The sequence below is a fragment of the Macadamia integrifolia genome, unplaced genomic scaffold (assembly GCF_013358625.1).
Source record: "Macadamia integrifolia cultivar HAES 741 unplaced genomic scaffold, SCU_Mint_v3 scaffold69, whole genome shotgun sequence".
In the NCBI taxonomy this organism is placed as follows: Eukaryota; Viridiplantae; Streptophyta; class Magnoliopsida; order Proteales; family Proteaceae; genus Macadamia; species Macadamia integrifolia.
In genome coordinates, this window is record NW_024870513.1 from 684,120 (window position 1) to 705,939 (window position 21,820).

Genomic DNA, 21,820 nt, shown 5'->3' on the forward strand with positions numbered 1-21,820 from the left:
AAAAAAAAAAAAAAAAAAAATCCCCACCAAGAACCATACAGGCTACAGCCACTTACAGAGCAAACGACAAAGTTTAGAAAGGAGGAGTGAAGGGGGGCGGGGGTGAGATGCTAGGCAGGTTTACTTAAGTGTCTAAGGTTGGTACATAAGGATGTGTTTGGTTACATAATTTGTTAGAAAGTCTTTCAGTGAAATGCGATTCTATTTTTTTTAAATTGTTTGGTTGTTTTTTGAGTTGGTTCTACTTAGAAATAATAATTCATTTGAAACACCTTGTAAAGCTAAATGTGGTTCACATGAGAAATACGGTAAATAGTAAAACTCATATTTGGCACACATAATCCTAGCCCTCATATAAATAATCCATGTTAAGTGGTGATTCAAAAGAATCACAAAAATCAGGATGGGTAATGAAACAGTTTTCTGAAAAATCTTAAAAATAAATACGATTCAACAGAAACACTCTCTATGGACTCATTGCCAAATCCGAAATAAAACTCCGACGAATTATGTAACCAAACACATCCTAAGCATCTTGGTGGTTAGGCTGATTTTTATACGTCACCTCAAAATTAGTCTGGCATACCTTGAGAATGAATTAATGGTAGAGCCCAACTTCCATGTCAGTTGTCACACAATGTATGATTGTGCATGTTCTGTTTTATTTTATTTTATAACTATCTTTATGTGAACTGCATTTTTCTTAGATTTAATTAGTTTAATATTTTTATTTAATGAAAATTTTACTGAACAATATCAAAGTCTTAATCTTGCTGGATAATGCCCCCTTCTTCCACCTGCCAATGAGATACCCTCCTTGATATATAGCTTGGTAAATTCCAATGTAAACTCTTTAAACTCTTTAAGTCACATATCAACTCTCCATAACAACAACTCAGCCTTATCCTAACTAAATGGGATCGGCCACATGGATCCTTACCCTCCAATCAGCCCTATTTAAGGTCATAGATGAAATAAGTCCTAAACTATGCATATATCAACTCTCCAAAGTCTAAACCAACCTTTGATCTTTTGACTTTTGTCAAAAAACTTAACTATTGTTTGCTTGGCATGGGTATTTGTAGAAAATGAATGAACTCCACTCTCTGTTCTATCTGTATTTCCTTTTGGCAGAATCAATGAATGGAGTCAAACAGCATGGCTTCAGCTAATGTCTTTGCAGCACATATTTTTGTGGTGTAGTGTTTTATTTTTTTATTTTTTGAACCTTTCACATCTGAACCCTTGTGAATGCACTTTTATATAATTTTCACTCCTTAGTTATGTCTTTAATTATTTCAATTACTTATATTGAAAGCATATTATTTTGCAGAAGTCAATTAATGAGGCTGCCATGGATTGGGGCCTGAAGTGTCTACGATATGAGATACGTAAGTGCATTATGCTAACCTATACTTGTCTACCTCAAATTTTCTTCTAGCAGGTCCTTTCATTGTTCATCTCTCTTTCTAGGGGACATATCTCCTCCTCCTGGAGTGAGGGCAGCTATGGAGATGCAAGCAGAAGCAGAACGTCGAAAACGAGCTCAAGTTCTTGACTCGGAAGGTTTTTTTTCCTTTCCCTTTCCCTTTCCCTGTTCCTTTTTTCTTTTAGCAGGCTTATTGAGTTGCTTTGAAATAATGTATGAAGCATTTGGGTGTCGTAGTGGTTTATTTGATGTCCATTTGATGGGATTGCTGGGGAATTACTTCATCTGACAGATCCAATACTTTGAGGTTATTCCTCACTTTCAATCACCAAGGCTTCTCTACTAATTTGAAGTGGCTTCCTTTTGAATTTTTCAGGTGAAAGGCAGGCAAACATTAATATTTCAGATGGGAAAAAAAATTCAGTAATTCTAGAGTCTGAAGCTGCCATGATGGATCAGGTGAACAGAGCTAAAGGTAAGTTTTTCTGTTTTCCTTCCATCTTTCCTGCAGCTGTATCTCTATTCATCATATATTAAATGAGAGTTGGCTTTGTAACTATGGTAAATTAGCTGAAGTTTATTAACTTACTGGGATCCGTAGTTGTTAAGTCGACAAGGCTCATAGTGTTTTTTCTTTCTTTCTTTTCTCAATCTCATATGTCTAGTATAGTAATTATATGAGTTTGTTTAGAGGGCGGACCTCAGCGCAACAAGTAAGGTTGCTCCATTGCGACTTAGTGGTCGTGGGTTCGAGTCAGGAATCAGCCTCTCTGAGATGCGGGGGTAAGGCTGTGTACATTATGACCTTCCCCAGATCCCGCAATGGGGGGGAGCCTCGTGCATTGTATACACCCTTTTTTAATGATATAAATATGTTTAGATGATACATCAAGAATCAAGAAGGTAAATAGCTAACCTGTATAGCAGGGTTTATTCCAACAACTTGGAAGAGGGCAGTGAATAAACACATTCACCATATTCAAGTAAATTTGCACAACATAACATAAGATCAAAGATGCAGTTGCCACATTAATCCTGTATGGAGGCCTATGCAGAAGCTAGGGAGGCCCATAAGGTGCCAGTTGTAGTCCAATGGTCTGAAAGTGAAATTGCCTTGTGGGTTGTTATATCAGAGGTTGAGCCTTTTTTATTTTTTATTTTTTTTGGCTTTCATTGTAATGGGCATAATTTATAAGTCCATAAAGTGGGATAAAGTTATTTCATAGGGTTAGTAGTTAAGTGTCTGAGTTAGATTAGAATACTCTTTTTGGGTGGATAAATTAGAATACTTAATAGCTAGATAGACTTCTGTTTTGAATTTATTTACTTTATTGAGTGTGTGTAATTAAGAGTCCTTTTATGAGTCAATTTAGGAATTTTAGGTCTTTATATATATGTACTACACCCCTTCAATTGGAGATGATTTGACTAAAGAATGAGTTTTTTTTTTTTTTAAAGAGTTTTGGAGTTGTTGAGCAATGCATATGGGGGTATCATATACCTGATTTCTTTTATCCTCTTCTCTGGTCTTCCTCCCAAGCAGATCGTTCTCATCTCATTTCCCTCCCCTTTCATCGTTCAGATTTCTTCCTTTTAGAGTGTATGTGTCGGTTGGAGGTCTATAGGTGTCTATAGACCTCTATACCCAGGGGTTGTATTTGATAATAAGTTATCTTTGTTAGGTTTCTGTTATGATTAGGCTATAGAGTCCTACTCATATTATGTCTTTAGATTCCTATTCAGAATATTTATTTTTTTCAGATTTAATATAAAGAGACTGGCTGGCAATAGGTCGATAATCACCTATTGCACAAGCTTCCTCCCTAATCTCTTTGTCTGTCTCTCAGTTCTCTTATTCATAGGTTCTGGTTTAGCTTTCTTTACACTTCCCTGAACAACTTTGTTGCTTCTTGTATCTCAGATCTGATCATAGATTTGATCATTGGGCTTGCTTGTATCTGAGATTCATAATTTGGATTTCAGATTTCATTAATTGGTATCGGAACCAGACCTGTCCTGTTAATGCGCTGGTTGATTGTTGGAGTTAATGATCGAACTACGGAGTCTTAATAAGCTTTTGCATAATTGCATTTCTCACAAAGTGACAATCAACCACAGTATGCTTAATCCTCTTATAAAAAACTGGATTAGTGGAAATATAAATTGCAGCTTGATTATCACAATACATCTGCATAGGTTTAGTGACAGTGAACAATTCTTGTATGAGAGACTTTAACCACATCAGTCCTGTTGCAGTATGATTCTATACTCAGCCTAAACACACTCGACTGAACCACAATAGTATGCTTTTTACCCCAAGACACATGAATACCACCAACAAAGGTGCAATATCTAGTAGTTAACCTATGATCATTGGCAGCACCAGTCCAATCAGCATTAGAGTACCCAATAATATCATATGACCATGATGACGATAAATAAGATCTTTGCCAAGAGCACCTTTAAGATACCTCAAGATGCAATAGCATCCTAGTGAGCATGTTTAGGAATAAATTGACTAATAATTCCAACGACAAAGGAAATATTAGGACGAGTAACAGTTAAATAGATAAGTTTTTCAACCAGTCTTTTGTACTGATGTTTGTCCCACAAACTCTTTATCTTCACACATACCAAGTTTTAGATTAGGATTCATAGGGTTATGAATCGGCTTACAACCCGACATACTAGTCTCAAATAGAAGATCTAGAACATATTTCTTTTGAGACAAGCTGACATTGTTCTTGCAACAAACGACTTCAATGCCTAAAAAATATTTGAAGTCCTTTATCTGAAAACACTGATGGAGATATGCCTTGACATCTTCAATGGCAAAAGAATTATTACCTGAAATTATAATATCATCAACGTACACAACAAGAATGATGACTTTGTCCCCACAACGACTTACAAACACAGAGTACAGAGAAGCATTGTGTGAATCCATAATCACCAATAGCTTTGTTGAACTTATCAAATCACGTTTGAGGAGATTGTTTCAGCCCATAAATAGCCTTGTGAAGTCGACATACCTCGGACACATTCTTCCCTTTAGAAAAATACCCGAGAGGTTGCTCCATATATGCTTCTTTGTTTGGGTCACCATAAAGAAAGGCATTTTTAATATCTAAGGCATTTTTAATATCTAAGCTGAAACAACAACCAATCAAGATTCACAACCAATGAGATAAGAGCACAGAACAAGATTAAGATGTGCGACTGGGGATAAGTTCTCAAAGTAGTCAACGCCATATGTGATATGTCTGAGTAAATCCTTTGGCAACCAAGTGAGCTTTTTCAGGTGCCCAACTGAACCATTTGGAAGGTATTTAATTGTAACTACACCTCACAAGTTCCTTCCTTGGGGGTTAGACAACAAGAGACCTAGTCTAACAGGGCATCCATCTCAACATCCATAGCATATTTCCAACCAAGATGCAATAACACATCTTGATAGATACTCCAGTATGGAGGAGTGATTTGATTCAAGATTGAAGGAACCAAAAGAGTTAGGGGCAGACCTAAAATGACCTTAGGAGAAGTAGTGAGGAAAGACATGCATAGATTATACCTTGTATCTAGTATGGCATTGAATGGAGCTGATTGGAGGGCAAGGATCCATGTAGCTGACCCCATTTAGTTGGGATAAGGCTGAGTTGTTGTATAATTTTGTATATGATAAGAAGTTACTGTTAAGCTTTTAATTTGTTGGAGAGAATCTACTTTACTCCCCCCCGGTTTGGAAATTTCAGCTGTCAAAAGATTAGTTACTATTGGGACGTAGCTTTGTTAGTTTAAACATTTAAATTTGAACTTGAGAAATTATTTTGCTGTAGTCTCCATTTTTCTATTGTCTTACTCTATTACCAATGTTATGTCAATATTGAGGCTCTTATGGATGGCCATAGCCACATTTACAAGTAATCCATACCTTGAGAGAAGGGGGGAGAAAGAGGAGAAGGGGGGCGGGGGAGATCCTTGTTAGTTCAACTGCAAAATTTCTAAATGTCTTTTTATCCAGTGTGATTCCTTAATTTAATTCCAGCCAAACGCAATTAGCGGGAAATGTGTTGGATGATGATTTTTCTATGTTTAATTTCTGTTGCCTTGTGGTTGAGGTACTTCATTCTTCCTGAGCAATCTTATGTCAATCTATCAGGAGAAGCGGAAGCCATCCTTGCTAGAGCACAAGCAACTGCAAAAGGGATATACTTGCTGTCAGATGCTATCAAATCGAATGGAGGTGTTGAGGTCATATACTCCCTGTTCCTGTGGCTTAACTAATTGCTAAATGCTAATAGAAATATCTTAGTTGTTATTAATTGGACGTTTTAATGCTTTCTAAGTTTGAGATTATTGTTGCACAACCATCTATTAATGTTGTTGATTCCCATTTCTCTTGATCAACTTGTAAAGGGTTTGGGGGTCTGTCACACCATGACTCTGAACCCCTATCTTTAGGCCAGTATAACTATTTGTCCCTAAATTTGGTGAACATGCTACCTATTTCATGATCTAGCCTTGAATCAAATTTCAGACAAATCTGACGTGTCCATATATCTTTATTGTGGACTTAAAAAACAGAGGTTATTGGAAAACCAAGAATAAAGCCCCGTACATTATGGGCCACATGATTGAGGTAGGCCACAAAAATTTAACTTTGAAGTGGGCTCCTCTATCTATGCAATGATACTTGCCAAATCATTAGTCCTAAATCCTAATGGCCAAGAAGTGGGAGATTGATTGAAAGGGATTTGGGTTTCATGTGATGCAAGCATATTCCCATTTGTTAAAATAATTTTATTTTATTTTTGCTAATCACATTTTGTTAAGAAAGAAATAAAGCAAGCAAATTACAAAACAGAAAAGGATCCTGACCTAAACAGCGAACTAGGCTCAACTTTTAGCTTAGGAAGATCAGTTCTGCTTACTAAATAGTCCTATTATTATCAGTCAAAGACAATGAATAAACTGCTCGTATCTGACCTCCTTCATCGAGCAAGCATACCATCTTGAGAGGCTAGATGTTCAGAGTTCAATTTAACAGATCTGCCTTTACATTTGGCATGTCTTATGGAAGCGAAGGGGCTCCAATATCTTGGTGGATATAATTAAGGACATGTATGGGGGAGTGGTGACGAGTGTTAAAACGACAGAAGGCCAAAGTAGTGAATTCCCAATTACAATTGGATTACACCAAGGATTTGCCCTATGCCCTTATTTTTTCGCACTCATAATGGATGAGTTAACCAAACACATCCTAAATCAGGTCCCGTGGAGTAGTTATTCACTGATGATATTATTCTAATAAATGAGATGGTGGAAACTATTAACACTAAATTGGAGCTATGGAGATCAAACTTAGAATCAAGAGGTTTTATGATAAGTAGAACAAAGACAACATACATGGTTTGTCCCTTCGGTCGGGCTAGAAGAGGTAATGAGGTGGTGAATCTTACAAACCGGGAGCTACCACATAATGACTGTTTTAAATACTTGGGATCAATCATTAGCAAAGAAGGGGATTTAGAGGATGATGTGTCCCGCAGAATTAAAGTAGGCTAGATGAAGTGGAGAAATGCGTCGGGAGTGTTATGTGACAAATGTATGCCGGTTAAACTCAAGGGAAAATTTTATAGGACAGCAATACGACCAGCTATGACTTATGGGACAGAGTGTTGGGCAGTCAAAAAGAGTATTTTGAATAAGATGGGTGTAGCAGAGATGATGATGTTACATGGGATGTGCGGAAAGAGTAGTAGGGATAAGAGGACAAGGTTTGCCAGAGCCGTTTGAGGCGGTATGTCATGTTCAACAAAGACGTATGGATGCTCTAGTTAGGAAAAGTGACTAGATTCTTATAGAGGGTTCCAGAAGAGGTAGGCGGAGACCTAAAATGACTATTGACAAAGTGGTAAAAAATAATACGCAAATGGTAGGGCTGGATTCTAGTGTGATCGTAGATAGAATTTTGTGGAGGACAAGGACCCATAGAGCCGATCCCTTGTAGGGGATGTTCCTGGGAGGCTGTTTTATCTACTGCCAAGTCTTATTTCTTATACCGTCTTCTACTTCCTTGTTGTGCTTATTTTTTGTTTTTTCTATTACTTTGCTAAACATAGTGGATTCATGTAGCCGATCCCGTTTAGTTGGATAAGTTTATGGTTGTTGTTGTATTTGCCTTTACATTATTTAATAAGGTTCAGGGTTACAAATTAAAATATGTTGCCACTCATTTCCATTCAATATCGATCATTTGTTTAAATGGCAGTTGGGTAGAGTAACTAGGGAATAGCTCTTGTATGAGAATAAATTGAGAGAAAGTTGTTTGCAGTGGCATGGTCATGTACAATGAAGTTCTTTGGATGTACCAGTTAGGACGAGTAATATGATTATTATCAGAGGAGCTAAAAAAGAAGGGGTAGGCCTCGAATGACTTCGGGGGAAGTGAGAAAAGACGTGTGGATTAGGTTTGACAAAAAATATGGGTTTGAATAGAGTTAACGGGAAAATAGGATCTGTGTAACGTAGCTTACCCCATTTAATTGGGATGAGGCTTACTTGAGCAGTTACTGGGTGCTTAGCAACTCTATTGAGCTATCAAGTTGCTTTCATTTCAAATGAGCTGATTCTTTTACATTGTTAAAATGACAAGGGGTTATAGCTAATAGGGAGGAGAAAAAATGAGGTGTCTTTGTGTCAAACTATTTGGGCTCTAAACTGTGAGTAACTTAAAGAATAAATCGTTAAAAGTGCTGTCTTAGGCATAGTTGTCAAGGTGACGCCTGGGAGTACAGGCACCTTGGTCATCTAGGTGGGTGCCTCAGTTGCCTTGGTTGCCTAGTTGGTGACACCTTGCGTCCAGGCCCAAATGCCTTGGGTCGTCTAGACACCGTGAAATTATGGTCTTAGGAATCCCCTTCCAAAAACTAATCCCCTTTCTTCCTTGAACATCATTTCTCTTCTTCTCCCATTCATGCGTACTCTATATTTGCTATCATTCACCCTCTTCTGCAAAATTGTCATACCTTTTCATATTTACGTATTAGATTATTTATGTGATTCTCTCACTTTCCCATGATATATAAATTTTTTTTAGGTGTTGCTTGCTTGCTTGCTTGCTTACTGCTACTCAAGATATTGTACGAAACCAAATGGCATTGCTTTGGTTGACAATTTTGGGGTTTTCAATCTTGTGTTGTGGACTCTAGCCTGTATGCTAAGACTGGAGAACTGCAATATCATGTTCTTTTATATGGATCTTATTTCCAACTAACATTGAATGTTAAGGGTGTCCTGGGCTTTTTGGCAGGCAGCAAGCTTGAGAATTGCAGAGCAATATATCCAAGCCTTCAGTAACATTGCCAAAGAGGTGAATAATGAATTTGCAAGACATTGAATATTTGAAACATTTGATATATTACTGAGTTCTTTTAGTTGAGGTCGTATTGTCTGCATACAGGGCACAACTATGTTGCTTCCAAGCACTGCTGCCAATCCTGCTAGCATGATGGCTCAAGCTATGTCAATCTACAAAAGCCTGCTGGGAAATGGTTCTGATGGTGGGCTGCAGCAGATCTCGCATTCCGGGTCTCCAGAAAACAGCAAAGGTGATTTTCCTTCTGCACAAGCTAGAGAGGAGAGCCCTGCAGCTGATGCTTTGAATGTCAACGATCCTGACACCATTCCATCTGCAGCAGTTTTCACACTACAGAGTCCCAAGAAGGAAGAATAAAACTGAAGCCATCAAAACTTGATCATAATGGGGCAAAGCCATATTTTGCCATTCAATTTTGTCATCTAGGCAGCTGTTAGCTTCAAGTTTTGTAATCTACTTTTCGAAAATTTTCTCTCCTTTTTAGATGCTTTCCTCTCCATTGGATTTAAAATGGAATGAATTGACAAAATGTGAGGCGGGTGTTTCATTGGCTAACCTTCACCTGATGCTTTCAGTGACCTGGTGTGCTCATGTCTGGTTGCTGTACCGATTTAGGTCGAAAATTCCCCTGCTGTCTTCGAAAGAATGGGCTCTTTAAGACCTTTGTCATTGCTCTGCTCTAAGAACATTGTGGGGGGTTGGGAAATAAAGTTAGTACTAAGGCCAGTGCTTGATCTCTAGGGTACGGGACAGATTGCCAATAGCAGGCAAACTATACTGTGTTTCATTCTGTTAATTCACTTTTTGATGTAATTTTTTGTTGGGAGAGGTTTAGTGGACAGCATGTCCACTTTGGAATCTATGGATGGTGCCGTTAGTGCCATATGTCTTGTCAAACTTTAGGTTAAAATTTTTATGTAGGAAGCGGTTTCTTTTGGGGTGTGTGTGGATCATATTATTTTTTCTTGTTTAGGCTTCGTTTGGTTGCAAGGGAAAAGGGAGAAGGGAAGGGAAGGAAAAATTTTCCCCCTTTTGGAGTTGTTTGTTGGAATAGAAGTGAAGTGAAGTGATATCGTGACCGTAGTTCATGTCTCCATACTCTGTCTTAAGTAAAACCCCATTGTTCTTCACCACCGCACAACAAGGATACCTACGGCCATTGGAATCGGCCATCATTGGCTCCATGGGTTTTATTTTTTCTTCTTATTTTGGTCAAGAAATAAAAAGGGAAATTTTAATATATAAATGAAATTTTGTTCACATGTAAAATATATTTCCCTTGCAATCAAACATTAAGAAAAAAATTTCACTTTATCTCAAAATTTTGCATTCCCCTTTTGCAACCAAACAAAGCTTTAGTTTTTCCTAAAAAAGTGTCCATCTTCCAAGGATTAAAGTATCGGTATCGGTCGTCGTATCGATCGGCCAAAATTAAGATACGTATCGGAGGGTATCGTATTGTATCGGAGATACACTAAGATACGCTAAAGATACACATATAAATGGATAGAAAACATTTTTTTAAACACTTTTGCATAAAGAATTTGTTAAAAAAAGCTATTGATAACATGTATTATGCATAAACACTAAATTGAGGGTATCGTACTAAGAATTCAAGGTCTGTAGTTGTCCCATAAATGTAAAATTCTTGTTTTCAACCTTGATTTCCACTTTAGTTAGGGAAAAATATGGCTGACAACAACTTTGGAACAAAAACCCTTCAAAAAATCGTTTTTTTCTAAAAAATTACCCATATTGGCCATTATATGACCGTAGCACCGATACGTATCGATACTCACCGATACGTACCGATATATATATATCGATACTCACCGATACGTGCTGATATATACCGATACGTACCGATCGATACATATCGATACTCACCGATACGTATCAATACATACCGAAACGTACATTTTACCTCAATTTTATATTTTTCATAGTCGTATCGAGGCATGTCGTATCGTATCGATGTGTATTAGTGGTGTATTGATACATATCGATATGTATTGTAGGATATATATCAATACGAAATGATTTAAAAAATTCAATGTATCGTATCGGTGTGTATCGTATCGACCGACTAAATTTAAGATACATATCGGAGGGTATCGTATCGGTATCGGAGATACTTAAAACCATGCTGAAAATTTAATGTATTGGTATAAATTTCATTTTAAAATTCTCAAGAAAATCCATTTTTTTATATTGGTAAATTTGAAATCTTGGTTTTATCGTCAAACCGGTAAAATTGACCGTTGATCCTTCTGTTGGATATTTCGATGTATTTCTATCAAACCCAATTTAATTAGTTAAATTAATTGATTACATTTTCAGATACAAAGAAGATTTCTTTGAGGAATAAGTAGTCCCAGGGGACCAACCAGTAAGCAGTAACAATGGAAAGGATCCAGTGGGTCAGTCCACATTCATCCCTGAGTTTCCCTATAGAACCTTCTGTGGTGTTACAAGCAATTGGTGAAATCTCTCTAATCTCCATAACTTGTGATCACCATGTTTTGTATGAAGCATGTAACAGTTTGAGGCCGTTATAGTGGAGATGATCCCACGGCAATTCGGTGCTTCTAATGAACCGCCAAACAAGTATGATAAGAAGGCATGTTTAGTCAATGGTTAAGACTTCGGGTCTCCAAATGTAATTACTCTCTTATTACAGACACTGCAACTAAGAAATATACATTTTGACCAATATACAAAGGAACAAAAATACACTAAACTAGCATGAATTGGATGCATATGCATATTTTCAGAGACAAAGCATCCATCAAAACCAATTTCCTTGGCTTAACAAAAAGAAACATATGACATACACTTGCACCAAAAATACGCCACCATGTGCACCTGAAAAGCTCTTCCAGTCCGTATCCCAGCTAGACTGTCAACTTGAGTAACTCATAATTCTAATGCAAAAAAAAGCATTTGGTAATGCATAATAATTTCTATTTCTGGATCAAAAAAGAAACAAAAATGTGATTGTTATGCCCAGTAATTTCTGTTTCTGGAACTTCTATAAATTTGCAAAAATGTCACTGAATACCCAAAGACTTGGTGGAGGGCAAGGTGGTGGTTGAAGTTGCATTGAAGGTGCTGTTTTATTTTTAACATGAAATTACTGTTTTTCCCATCAAATTAACCATGTGCTCATTAAAGAGAAACACCACCCCTACACCCCCACACCCCCCCTCTCTTTCTCCTCTTTGATTCCGGAACAAATTAGTTCCAAATTAAAGCTTCTCTTTTTTCTATTTCACAGCAACTTTTTTTGTCCTAGTTCATTCCCAGGAACAAAAGAATGAACCAGCGGTGACAAACAGATTTCTATTCCTGGGAACAGAAAAAACATAGAAATAAAGAAACAGAAGTGTTATCATGTAGTGCCTAGAAGATTAATAAACAGTAACAGATTGGGGGTACAAAGGTAATTCCCGAAGATCAAAATTAGGTCTCAGATATTAAGAACAATATGCCAACCGATATCTAAAAGTAGGGACGCGACTAAATCACAAATCAGCTGTGAAATCAGTGGCCAAACAGGGGCAGCAGCACAGAACCAATTTAGGTATAAAGAGGCAAGGGCAGACTTGAAAATATGGAAATATATCCAAATCCATCCGTGGGAATTGGCCCAAATTTGAATGGAATCCCAATTTAGGGTAGATAAGTCTATATTCCAAATTTCAGATCAATCGGATGCCTTTATTGCTTAATCCGAAAAAACATGAAACATACAACCTTTCAAAATCTGGAAATTTATGGAAGAATCTTCAAGAACGATACTTTCTTGTTATGAGCAAAATCAAGAGAATGATTGATGACAAAGAGAAGAACCAGTAGTAGTAATGGAGGATAGTAATAAGAGAACTGTCCAGGCTTCACACCACAAGACATCAATTGGATTGAACACCGACTCCTTCACCTTGATCACACAAGGAAACTCTTACAAAACAAGAAGATTATTGGCAGCAGCAGTAACAGCTTCTTGTTCTTAAAAATTGTGGGAGGGTAATGAGCCCTTCAATCCGTTATATTGAAACTTAAAGGCAGAAGTTAGAGTTGAGGTAGGAAACCCCAGCCGACTCTAACTTGGCTTACAAACACAAAGTCCTAATGGATTACAGAGACTTCCTTAGCCGACTCTTCTATTTGGCCAAGAATTTGGCCAAGAATAACAATTAATTTTGGCCAACTACAATTAACACATGATAATTAGAAATCACTTAAAATGACTTAAACAAAGACATAAAAGCAATGAAATAAAACTAGGTATGGAAACAAACTAGCTAATCCTGTATGCAACCATAATGCCCATAATTCAGGCCCATATAAGTGGCCTATTACAATAAAACCCCATAGACAGAAAGCCCAACATGTATATAACCCAACCCTGACTTATTCCTAACCAAACAAGCCCAGTTTGGTGATGAATCTGCATCACTCTGTTATTTGACCAAGGACTTGGTACACCTAATATGAGCATTGCAAGGAATCCAAAGACAAATTTTCCCGATTTTTTCTTTTGTTTTCTTTTCTTTTTTTTTCGGGTGAGGTGTGTGTGTGTTGGGGGGAGTTTCCATAGGACCTTGAAAACTTAAGAATCACGTATAAGAGAAAATGATTGCTGCACCCAAATCCATTCCCAATCTATAGTCATATGATGGATCGAATCACAAATGATATGATGAATATCTCTTACCTCATAGACGAGCTGATTAAAATGGTTTAACCATTTCTCCATTCAATTCTCTTCCAACCAATTTCAGGATCTCCATTATCTGGAACAAGTAAGAAGGCTGATAAAACTAACATTTAGAACTGTATTGCAAATTGTTAGTAAATGGATTTCAAATGTGAATAAGATACATGAAAATATGTATGGAACAAATACAGGCTCATAGTACTATTTCAATCAGAAAATCCTGGAAAACCAGAAAGAAAAAAAAAAATTTTAAATTGGTAGTTCCATTTCAAAAGTCTGGGCAAATTTTTCATGGCAATTACATTGGAAGCAGCATAGAAGGATAACTACAGGGTGAGCGACAGCAAGCTAATTACCATTTCCAAATAAAATATCCAATAAAGTATTGTGCAATTCATATAGAGCAGTCAGTGAGCCAAGCCTGAGCTCACTTTTCTGGCATTTAGAAAAGCCAACCCTACCCAGCTCCTCGAGCTAAACAAGATTGAGGCAAGCGTGTTGAACTCGGTATGGTTGAAGTGTCGCCTCCTCAGACATTATATCAATAAGTCGGGAAACAGCCTCCCCGGGAAGCTGGGGTTAAGGCTGCGTACATTATGAACCTCCCCAGACCCCACAGTGGCAGAAGCCTCGTGCATGCCCTTTTTTATGTTAAACATGGGACTGCCACTTGGTGAGATGGTCAGAACTTTGGTGTGCCAACAAGATGTGTTGCTCAAGTCTCAAAGTGGCCACTTTGTGAAGAATTCCTGAAGGTTAGGACCATCTCTAATCCACCCTCCCAAGGCCCTGCAAAAGTGGGACTCTTACCACATTATGAGCCTTTTAATAAAATGTGACGCATAATCCAAATTAGCACACAATTTTTATTGTAGATTTCATTAATTGATTAATCTTTTATAATTTTAATAAGCTAGGGCTTTGGATTTTGAATTACAGTCTCTGTGGTCTTCCACCAGTAGGGATTAAAATACGCCCAACATTACAGTCACACTTCATGAGCCTACTGAGTGAGCCTGCAATAATGAAATCTTGGGTCCCTAATGACCTAACCCCAGTCAGGATCCTTAGGATTTGCAGAAATCCCCTCTAAGGAAATCAAATCAATGGTGCTGCTGTTCAGGAATTTAAATCAGTAACTGAAGCAGCAACTCAGCAGCACCTTGCCATCATTCTGTCATTGATTTAGCCTCAAAATTACACCCTTGAATGGTTCTGGGTTGCACCAGATCTCAGTCACAAAAGTGATTCGGAAAAAATAAACTAGAAAATAGAAGAAGATAGGATAATAAGATTGAGTCTCTCACTCTCNATATATCGGTACGTATCGGTGAGTATCGATACGTATCGGCGCTACGGTCATATAATGGCCAATATGGGTAATTTTTCAGAAAAAATGATTTTTTGAAGGGTTTTTGTTCAAAAGTTGATGTCAGCCATATTTCTCTTTAACTAAAGTGGAAATCAAGGTTGGGAACAAGGATTTTACATTTATGGGACAACTACAGACCTTGAATTCTTAGTACGATACCCTCAATTTAGTGTTTATGCATAATACATGTTGTCAATAGTTTTTTTTAACAAATTCTTTATGCAAAAGTGTTTAAAAAATGTTTCCTATCTATTTATGTGTGTATCTTTAGCGTATCTTAGTGTATCTCCGATACGATACGATACCTTTTGATATGTATCTTAATTTTGACCGACCGATACAACGATCGATACCGATACTTTAATCCTTGCTTGCAAGTGAGGCAAAGTCTTTTGGGCATTTTTTTGGGACAAAGGAAAAAATAAATTCTAATGGGCAAGGATGAGGAGCGAGCGAGCGAGTAAGCCTCCCTGTCAGTAGTACTAGCTAGAAGAGATATGGGCAAAGTTTTCATCTACATGTGTCGGCTCCATCGTTAGTTAGCATCCTTTTAAATGCTAATCTCTCTAATTAAGAAAGTGAGCAGAAGCAGAATGACCGTTCTGCATTCTCTCTGCTACGGTAAACATAATATCTATCAGGTGGCAGTTCATGCAGTAAAGCTCAAATTCGGTGCACAAGTAGGTCCTACTGTTTATCTTTCTACAATACTTCAACCCAGTCAAATCCGAGTTTCACATTTGAAAAAAAAAAGAAAGAAAAAGATGCCAAATACCAAATCATCAGGGTGATCAGCAGAGATGTCCTGGTTGGGTTACTTTTATGGAGATAACCATCGAATATCGATTATCATCTGGGTCGAATACGGTATAAACTAAACTAAAGTAAGATCTCTCTCTCTCTCTCTCTCTCTCTCTCTCTCTCGAGTCTAGATGAGTTATAAAAGATGGGTGTCATTCGATCTCCGACAAAAGTATAACATATATACCAAAGAACAGGAATCTGGTCGGTGAAGATGAGCGGAAGAAGCCGAATCTTTTCTAAAACCCAAATTAAGAGTTACCGATCGACTGCCCTGCCGGTGATGTGAATGCATTGTTGTAAGTGTCAAGGATTTCTTTTACAGTAAGTTGTAACAGTACAGTCTACACCGATTAATTAAGGAGGGAAGGAAGAAGTTAGTTTGATAGATCACATCCTCTGTAGCCTCTGCAACATTGCAGTGAGCATTTTTCCAGCCGGGCACACACCTAAGGGGTTGAAGCTGAATGCACACTGCAATATTGCAGCGGATGCGAAGTGCAGTGTAGGATAAGCATCACGATGATCATCGGATAATCATATATACTATCGTGCGTTGTACTGTATATGATGACTTAAATAATTTCTGATTTGACACATTGTTCTCATTCATTTCCAAAATCCAATTCCCATACACCTTACCTGGTCCACTTCCTTTCGTAATTGGACAATTCTATGCCAAACAAAACCAAAAGGGAAGGGAAGGGAATAGAAGGGAAAGGAAAGGACAGGAAGGAGCTACATGCATACGTATGGGGCCAGCTTTGCCTGCTGCATGTAGTTGCTGCTGATCAATTGCTTATCCATTGATATATCGAGCCCCTTAAATTCTGCATGTGCTAGCTCCATCAAACTGTACATATGGGCATAGAGTGACAGAAAGAATTAAAGAAAGGGAAGGGGATCCATCCATCGATTTAGTATGGTCTTATATCTCTCTCTTTCTGTCACCTCTCTATTGATCGAAAGAGTAGATCAGCCAGCCACATGAAGAACACTACCCACGTTGCATTAATAATGAGTGGCTGTGGCTGTTGTAATCGGATGTAATAGAGCTCATGGCGAATCTCATTTCATCCCATCCCATCCCATCCCATCTCATCTCGGAATTACAGTACTTGAATAGTCCACTAATTAATATATATATATATATATATTTGGGGGAGAGTTTTCTGTTTGGAATACAGTTCCTACATGTGCTCATGAAAGACAGGGTACTTAATTGGGAGGATTATGAAATCATTCGATGATATCATCACTAGGAGGCGGTGCGTGTGGGCTGTGAAATTAAGTACACAACCGTATGGTAGTATTGAACCTCTTGGGTTGGTTAGACCGGGGGGGGGGACTCTGACCAACAACTGATCATGTACTATGCCATGCATGCAGTGCTGATTCCCTACCATTGCCAACCGTTGGTTTTAAGTTTGAACGAAATATACAATTGTGAGGAATAATCCTATTGACATTAATTACATGTGGAAGAGGGATCCAGTGCTTAAAAGGGAGTGAAAAGAAAAAGACGATGACAGGCTAATATACATAAAGAATTCCCCAAGTTGATACTTAAAGTGAAGATCATGCAATTTGCTTCTCTTAAAAAGACCTAGATTTTGTTATTTTCTTTTTAATTTTTCAAATTAAAGGGTTTGCTTTATGCCTACTTATTCTGGATGAGACCATATTGCTACAAAGTAGAGACATATTGTGTCATATCCATCGATCCCCCACTTCTATTCTACTGACCGGGCTAGCTGTAGTGTACTGTTATTATACATAAGAAGCAGCGTCCGCAAGTACACACAAAGTAGCTCCCAAATCCTAGCCCCAATTGAGAGAATTAAGGCGGCGACATCTGAATATCTGGTCATCTATCTATCTCATCCTCTATATATCTGTCTCTTCATCTCTCTGTCCTTAGGTTTGCCTCAAGCACCTCAGCTGTACGTGATATTGTCATATATATATATATATATATATATAGCTAGAGAAGGTTTGATTCACTTCAGGACACACACACACACACATATATTAATATTAAGTAGAGGTATTAGATATATATATATAGTTTGAGATCAGTTTGAGATCAGAGGGCTGCAGGCAGGGATAGGGATAGGGATAGGGATAGGGATATATATACCGATGATGGCTGATGATCAGAAGAAGTTGTGTGAGGAATGGAAGCCAGTGTTGGTAATGTTGGGCATAGATATCGCCTTAGCCGTAGTAAATTTGCTTCTCAAGAAGGTGCTTCAGGAGGGAATGAACCACCTGGTTCTGGTCACCTACCGCCAGTCAATCTCCACAGTTTTCTTAGCCCCCATTGCCTATTTTTGGGAAAGGTATGTATGTATGTATGTAACCATCCATCCCTATAATTATCTCTGTATAATTAATAAAAATCTTTAATTACTCCTTTAATTGATTTTTTTTTTTTTTTTTTGCAGGAAAACCAGACCAAAACTCACAGCTCCCACCTTATGTCGCCTTTTCTTCAGTGCAATAGTCGGGTTTGTTCTGTTATACCCTATTAATTAGTAATGTCGACAATTTTGCTTTTATATATACTAATCAACTCAAATTAATCTATATATATTCTCTACCTTTGCTTTTATGTTTTTTTGGTTTCAGGGCAACCATCACACAAAACCTCTTCCTTTACGGGATTGAATTCACTTCTGCAACCTTCGCCTGTGCCTTCATTAACATGGTGCCTGCCATCACATTCTTACTGGCTCTACCATTCAAGTGCGGATCCATTTACTTCTTAATTAATTTATATCCATATCCCTATAATTAAATTTCTGATAAAGATCGTAGTAACACTGCTGCATGGGAATGGATCAGGTTAGAGAGGGTGAACTTGAAGAGTAAGAGCGGGAAAGCAAAGGTGTTGGGTACAGTGGTGTGTGTTGGTGGTGCCATGTTGCTCACACTCTACAAAGGAACTCCATTGACCAACCGCAACCCCATGACGTCGACGACCAACCATCAGGTGGGGTGGTCCTCTTCCACCTCCTCCAGTTCACCACCACTTATTCCAAATAAGAATAATAAGAGGGTGGGCGGAGAGAAATGGACGATGGGTTCATTAGCTTTGGTTGCTGGGAGCATCTCCTGGTCATCGTGGTTCCTTATCCAAGCCAAGATTGCTAAGCAATACCCATGCCAGTATTCTAGCACAGCAATCATGTTGTTCTTCAGTGCCCTTCAATCTGCTCTGCTGAGTTTCCTTATTCGCAGGGACCTGTCCATGTGGATCCTCAAAGGCAAAACTCAGATCTTGACTGTCTTATATGCTGTAAGTACTAATAACTATATAGCATCCTACTACTCATAATCATCAGAAAGGCTGGACAATTGAGCGCTTTAATTAAGAACAGATAGATAGATGAGGCTATCGTCTGACCATCATCTAATCTGAACTTGAGGGCAGTCCTCGCGCTGCTAATTAAATAATAAGAAGAAACTAGAAGAGAAAATTTTGGGGAGATAAAAGAAAAAGGCTATAATTTTCAAGTTCTGATGAAAAGCAACTTTAGAGTTTAGAATAAGAAATGTTAAGAGCATCTAGCAATCCAAAAAACATAAAAAAAAAAATGTTACAGTACTATGTATATATACGTACATACGCCACTTCCAACTAAGTATATATATGACTGGCTTATACGTACAAAACTCTACGAAAGAACCCTGCACACTACCACCTTAATTTCCCTTTCAAATTTCATTTGGTTTGGGGACCTGGGGGAGCCCAATAATTAATTATTTGCATGCCTCTTTCATATGCATATGTGAGATCATCAGTTACCACACTCTCCCCCCCCTTAATTTCCCAGTACTACTCATTTAAATTAATGACTCAACTAATTTCATACTATTAATTTTCTTCCCCTCCCCCCCTCCTTCACACCCTTATTTTTCGGAACCTTGTGAATAATAATTCTGTATACGCCTAAGTTAAGTTGTATATCACCTAGCTATATATATTAAAAAAAATTATTTGTTTGTATTGTGATGCAATGTTTTTATTAATTATATGCTCATCTCACACAACTGATCACAAGGGATAAGGGCATGCATGCTACCTATTGTTATTCTTGTAGGATCAGATTATGGTGTGTGCAATTATTTATTTATTTATTTATTTTTGGTGCAAGGTGCAATGTACAAGTGTCACTATATATAGCCATACATATACATGAGTATAAAAACCATTGAGGGGCTAAACAAAGTCCCAGACGAAGGGCCAATAGGCCCACTTATTCAAACTACAACTACTACTGCTAATACTAATTACTGTATAGATAGATGGGATGTAAGGGGGGGGGGTGGTTTTTCAAAGTTCACACACCTGCCTTTGGAATGCTTTTCGGAGTATAGGTAAACCTCAAGAAAAGAGGAATGCATGATCTTTGATTGTTAAAGGGTTGATCCTTGCCAACTGATTACCTCCTTGGATTTCAAAAGAAATATTTTTGTTATTAGTAATCTAATTAGAATGTCTGTGATCACATCATTGTGTACTTTATTATAATTTCAAGTTGCTTAAAGGGTTATATTGAGGCTTTAATTTAATCTGGAGGGGTGCAGGGAATGATGGGATCAGGCTTATGCTTTGTGGGCATGGCATGGTGTGTCAAGAAAAGGGGTCCCCTCTTCACTGCAGCATTTAGTCCACTCATTCAGATCATCGTAGCTATGTTTGATGTTACCATCCTACATGAACAACTTCATATAGGAAGGTGAGGATTGATATATATGGCCTTTAATTTGATTTATCTGAGACCTTAATTGTCAATTATATTATAAGGTTAATTAATTATTGTATATTTTGTAACTAACCTCATGCATCCATTGGCTTGGACAGCATATTGGGATCTATTCTTGTAATTGTTGGCCTCTACGTTCTCTTATGGGGTAAGAGCAAAGAGGCAAAAGATAGTGCTGTGACAAAGGCCCAAGTAGCAGTAGAAGAAGAAGAATCATCATTATCATGATGTGCAGCAAGCAGGAAATGAAGCAACACATGTATAACACATCCTGATCAGACTCCAATTAATGTTAATTTTTCCTTAATTTTATATATGGGGACGGGGTGAATTAATGGTATGCCATTCCGGCCTCACTGATGGGTCAATTAATTGTTCCTTCAAAATGGAATTCAAATAGCTTCATAGAGATTTCATAGTATCAAAGTTTTTCTTGCTGGTTGAAGATATATATATATATATATATATGTTTTTAAATTCTCAAGATCCAAATAAATGAATGAATGAGCTCAAGTGATTGTTCGTTAATTTGTCTAAACTTTGTATTTTAATCATTGAAGAAGCTTTAAAATTCTAATATTCTTCTTTATTACCAAAAAAAAAAAATCCAATACTATACTCCTTATAATATACTTTGTGTTTAATCTGTTAAAAAGTATCAATGACCCTGGCCATGCTCCCTACACCAGACACCAGGGCTGTTAAAAAGACCATCCTCCCTCCCGTGGTTGGATGCTTGGCACCTCCACTGTTTGATCCCATGCTGGAGCAGCATATCAATTCTCAATCCCGAATTTTATTTTCTATTACTTTTTTTTCTGAATCACCTGTTCATTTTTCCCTTTTAAGCGGATGGGCTACTACATACCCCTTCCCTTCCCAGCAATGTTTGGGAATAAAATCCAAATAAAGACTTATAAAAATTCAGATCAATAGCACCTATTTAGTATTCTTAGGAAAAGAATTTCCCCTTATTATAGGAATTAAACTTAATTGCTTTTGGTTGCTTTCGTGGGAAGATTGGGAAAGAAAAACTAATCTCAAAAAAGTTGGAGAGGACATTTACTTTCCAGCGAAAAGAAAGACATCTGAGAGACAAATTTGAAAAGTTGCATCACACAAATTGTCTTACAAGAAAATCCTACTTTCTTGCTTGGTTAGGCATTGGTATGAGGGATTTCTAGGTTGTGATACAATAGCAATGTAGTTTAACAGAATTTATAGAATAAAAATATTTTATGAGTTTTACTAACCTAACAATAATTACAGGCGGAGGGACCTCATAGGCCAATCAGTATATCCAATAGGGAGTGATAGGCAGAGACATCAGAGTGAAACAATGTTGATT

The 21,820-nt window shown here is 37.6% G+C and overlaps 2 protein-coding genes across 2 annotated transcripts in view; both read left to right on the forward strand.

Annotated features, from left to right (window-relative positions):
* LOC122069694 (stomatin-like protein 2, mitochondrial) overlaps window positions 1-9,368 on the forward strand; it is a 26,464-nt gene extending 17,096 nt beyond the window's left edge. Inside the window, exons 4-9 of the mRNA XM_042633765.1 lie at window positions 1,334-1,391; window positions 1,474-1,566; window positions 1,806-1,904; window positions 5,589-5,680; window positions 8,742-8,801; window positions 8,892-9,368. Of these exons, the coding sequence (XP_042489699.1) occupies window positions 1,334-1,391; window positions 1,474-1,566; window positions 1,806-1,904; window positions 5,589-5,680; window positions 8,742-8,801; window positions 8,892-9,164 (675 nt within the window). The 3' untranslated portion in view covers window positions 9,165-9,368. The remainder of the gene's footprint in view (window positions 1-1,333; window positions 1,392-1,473; window positions 1,567-1,805; window positions 1,905-5,588; window positions 5,681-8,741; window positions 8,802-8,891) is intronic.
* Window positions 9,369-17,827: 8,459 nt separating this feature from the next.
* Window positions 17,828-20,864, forward strand: LOC122069677 (WAT1-related protein At3g30340-like). Its single transcript, XM_042633741.1, has 6 exons — window positions 17,828-18,042; window positions 18,148-18,210; window positions 18,332-18,448; window positions 18,548-19,001; window positions 20,294-20,445; window positions 20,571-20,864. The coding sequence occupies exons 1-6, from the start codon at window positions 17,843-17,845 to the stop codon at window positions 20,698-20,700; spliced, it is 1,116 nt and encodes a 371-aa protein (XP_042489675.1). The 5' UTR covers window positions 17,828-17,842; the 3' UTR covers window positions 20,701-20,864.
* The last annotated feature ends 956 nt before the right edge of the window (window positions 20,865-21,820 follow it).

What these genes read in the sequence shown, in the direction of transcription:
- LOC122069677 (XM_042633741.1), top strand. Translation starts at nt 17,843, where the DNA reads ATGATGGCTGATGATCAGAAGAAGTTGTGTGAGGAATGGAAGCCAGTG. An exon ending in TCTTGACTGTCTTATATGCT is followed by an intron (nt 19,002 to 20,293) that starts GTAAGTACTAAT and finishes GGAGGGGTGCAG; the next exon opens with GGAATGATGGGATCAGGCTT. An exon ending in GAACAACTTCATATAGGAAG is followed by an intron (nt 20,446 to 20,570) that starts GTGAGGATTGAT and finishes TGGCTTGGACAG; the next exon opens with CATATTGGGATCTATTCTTG.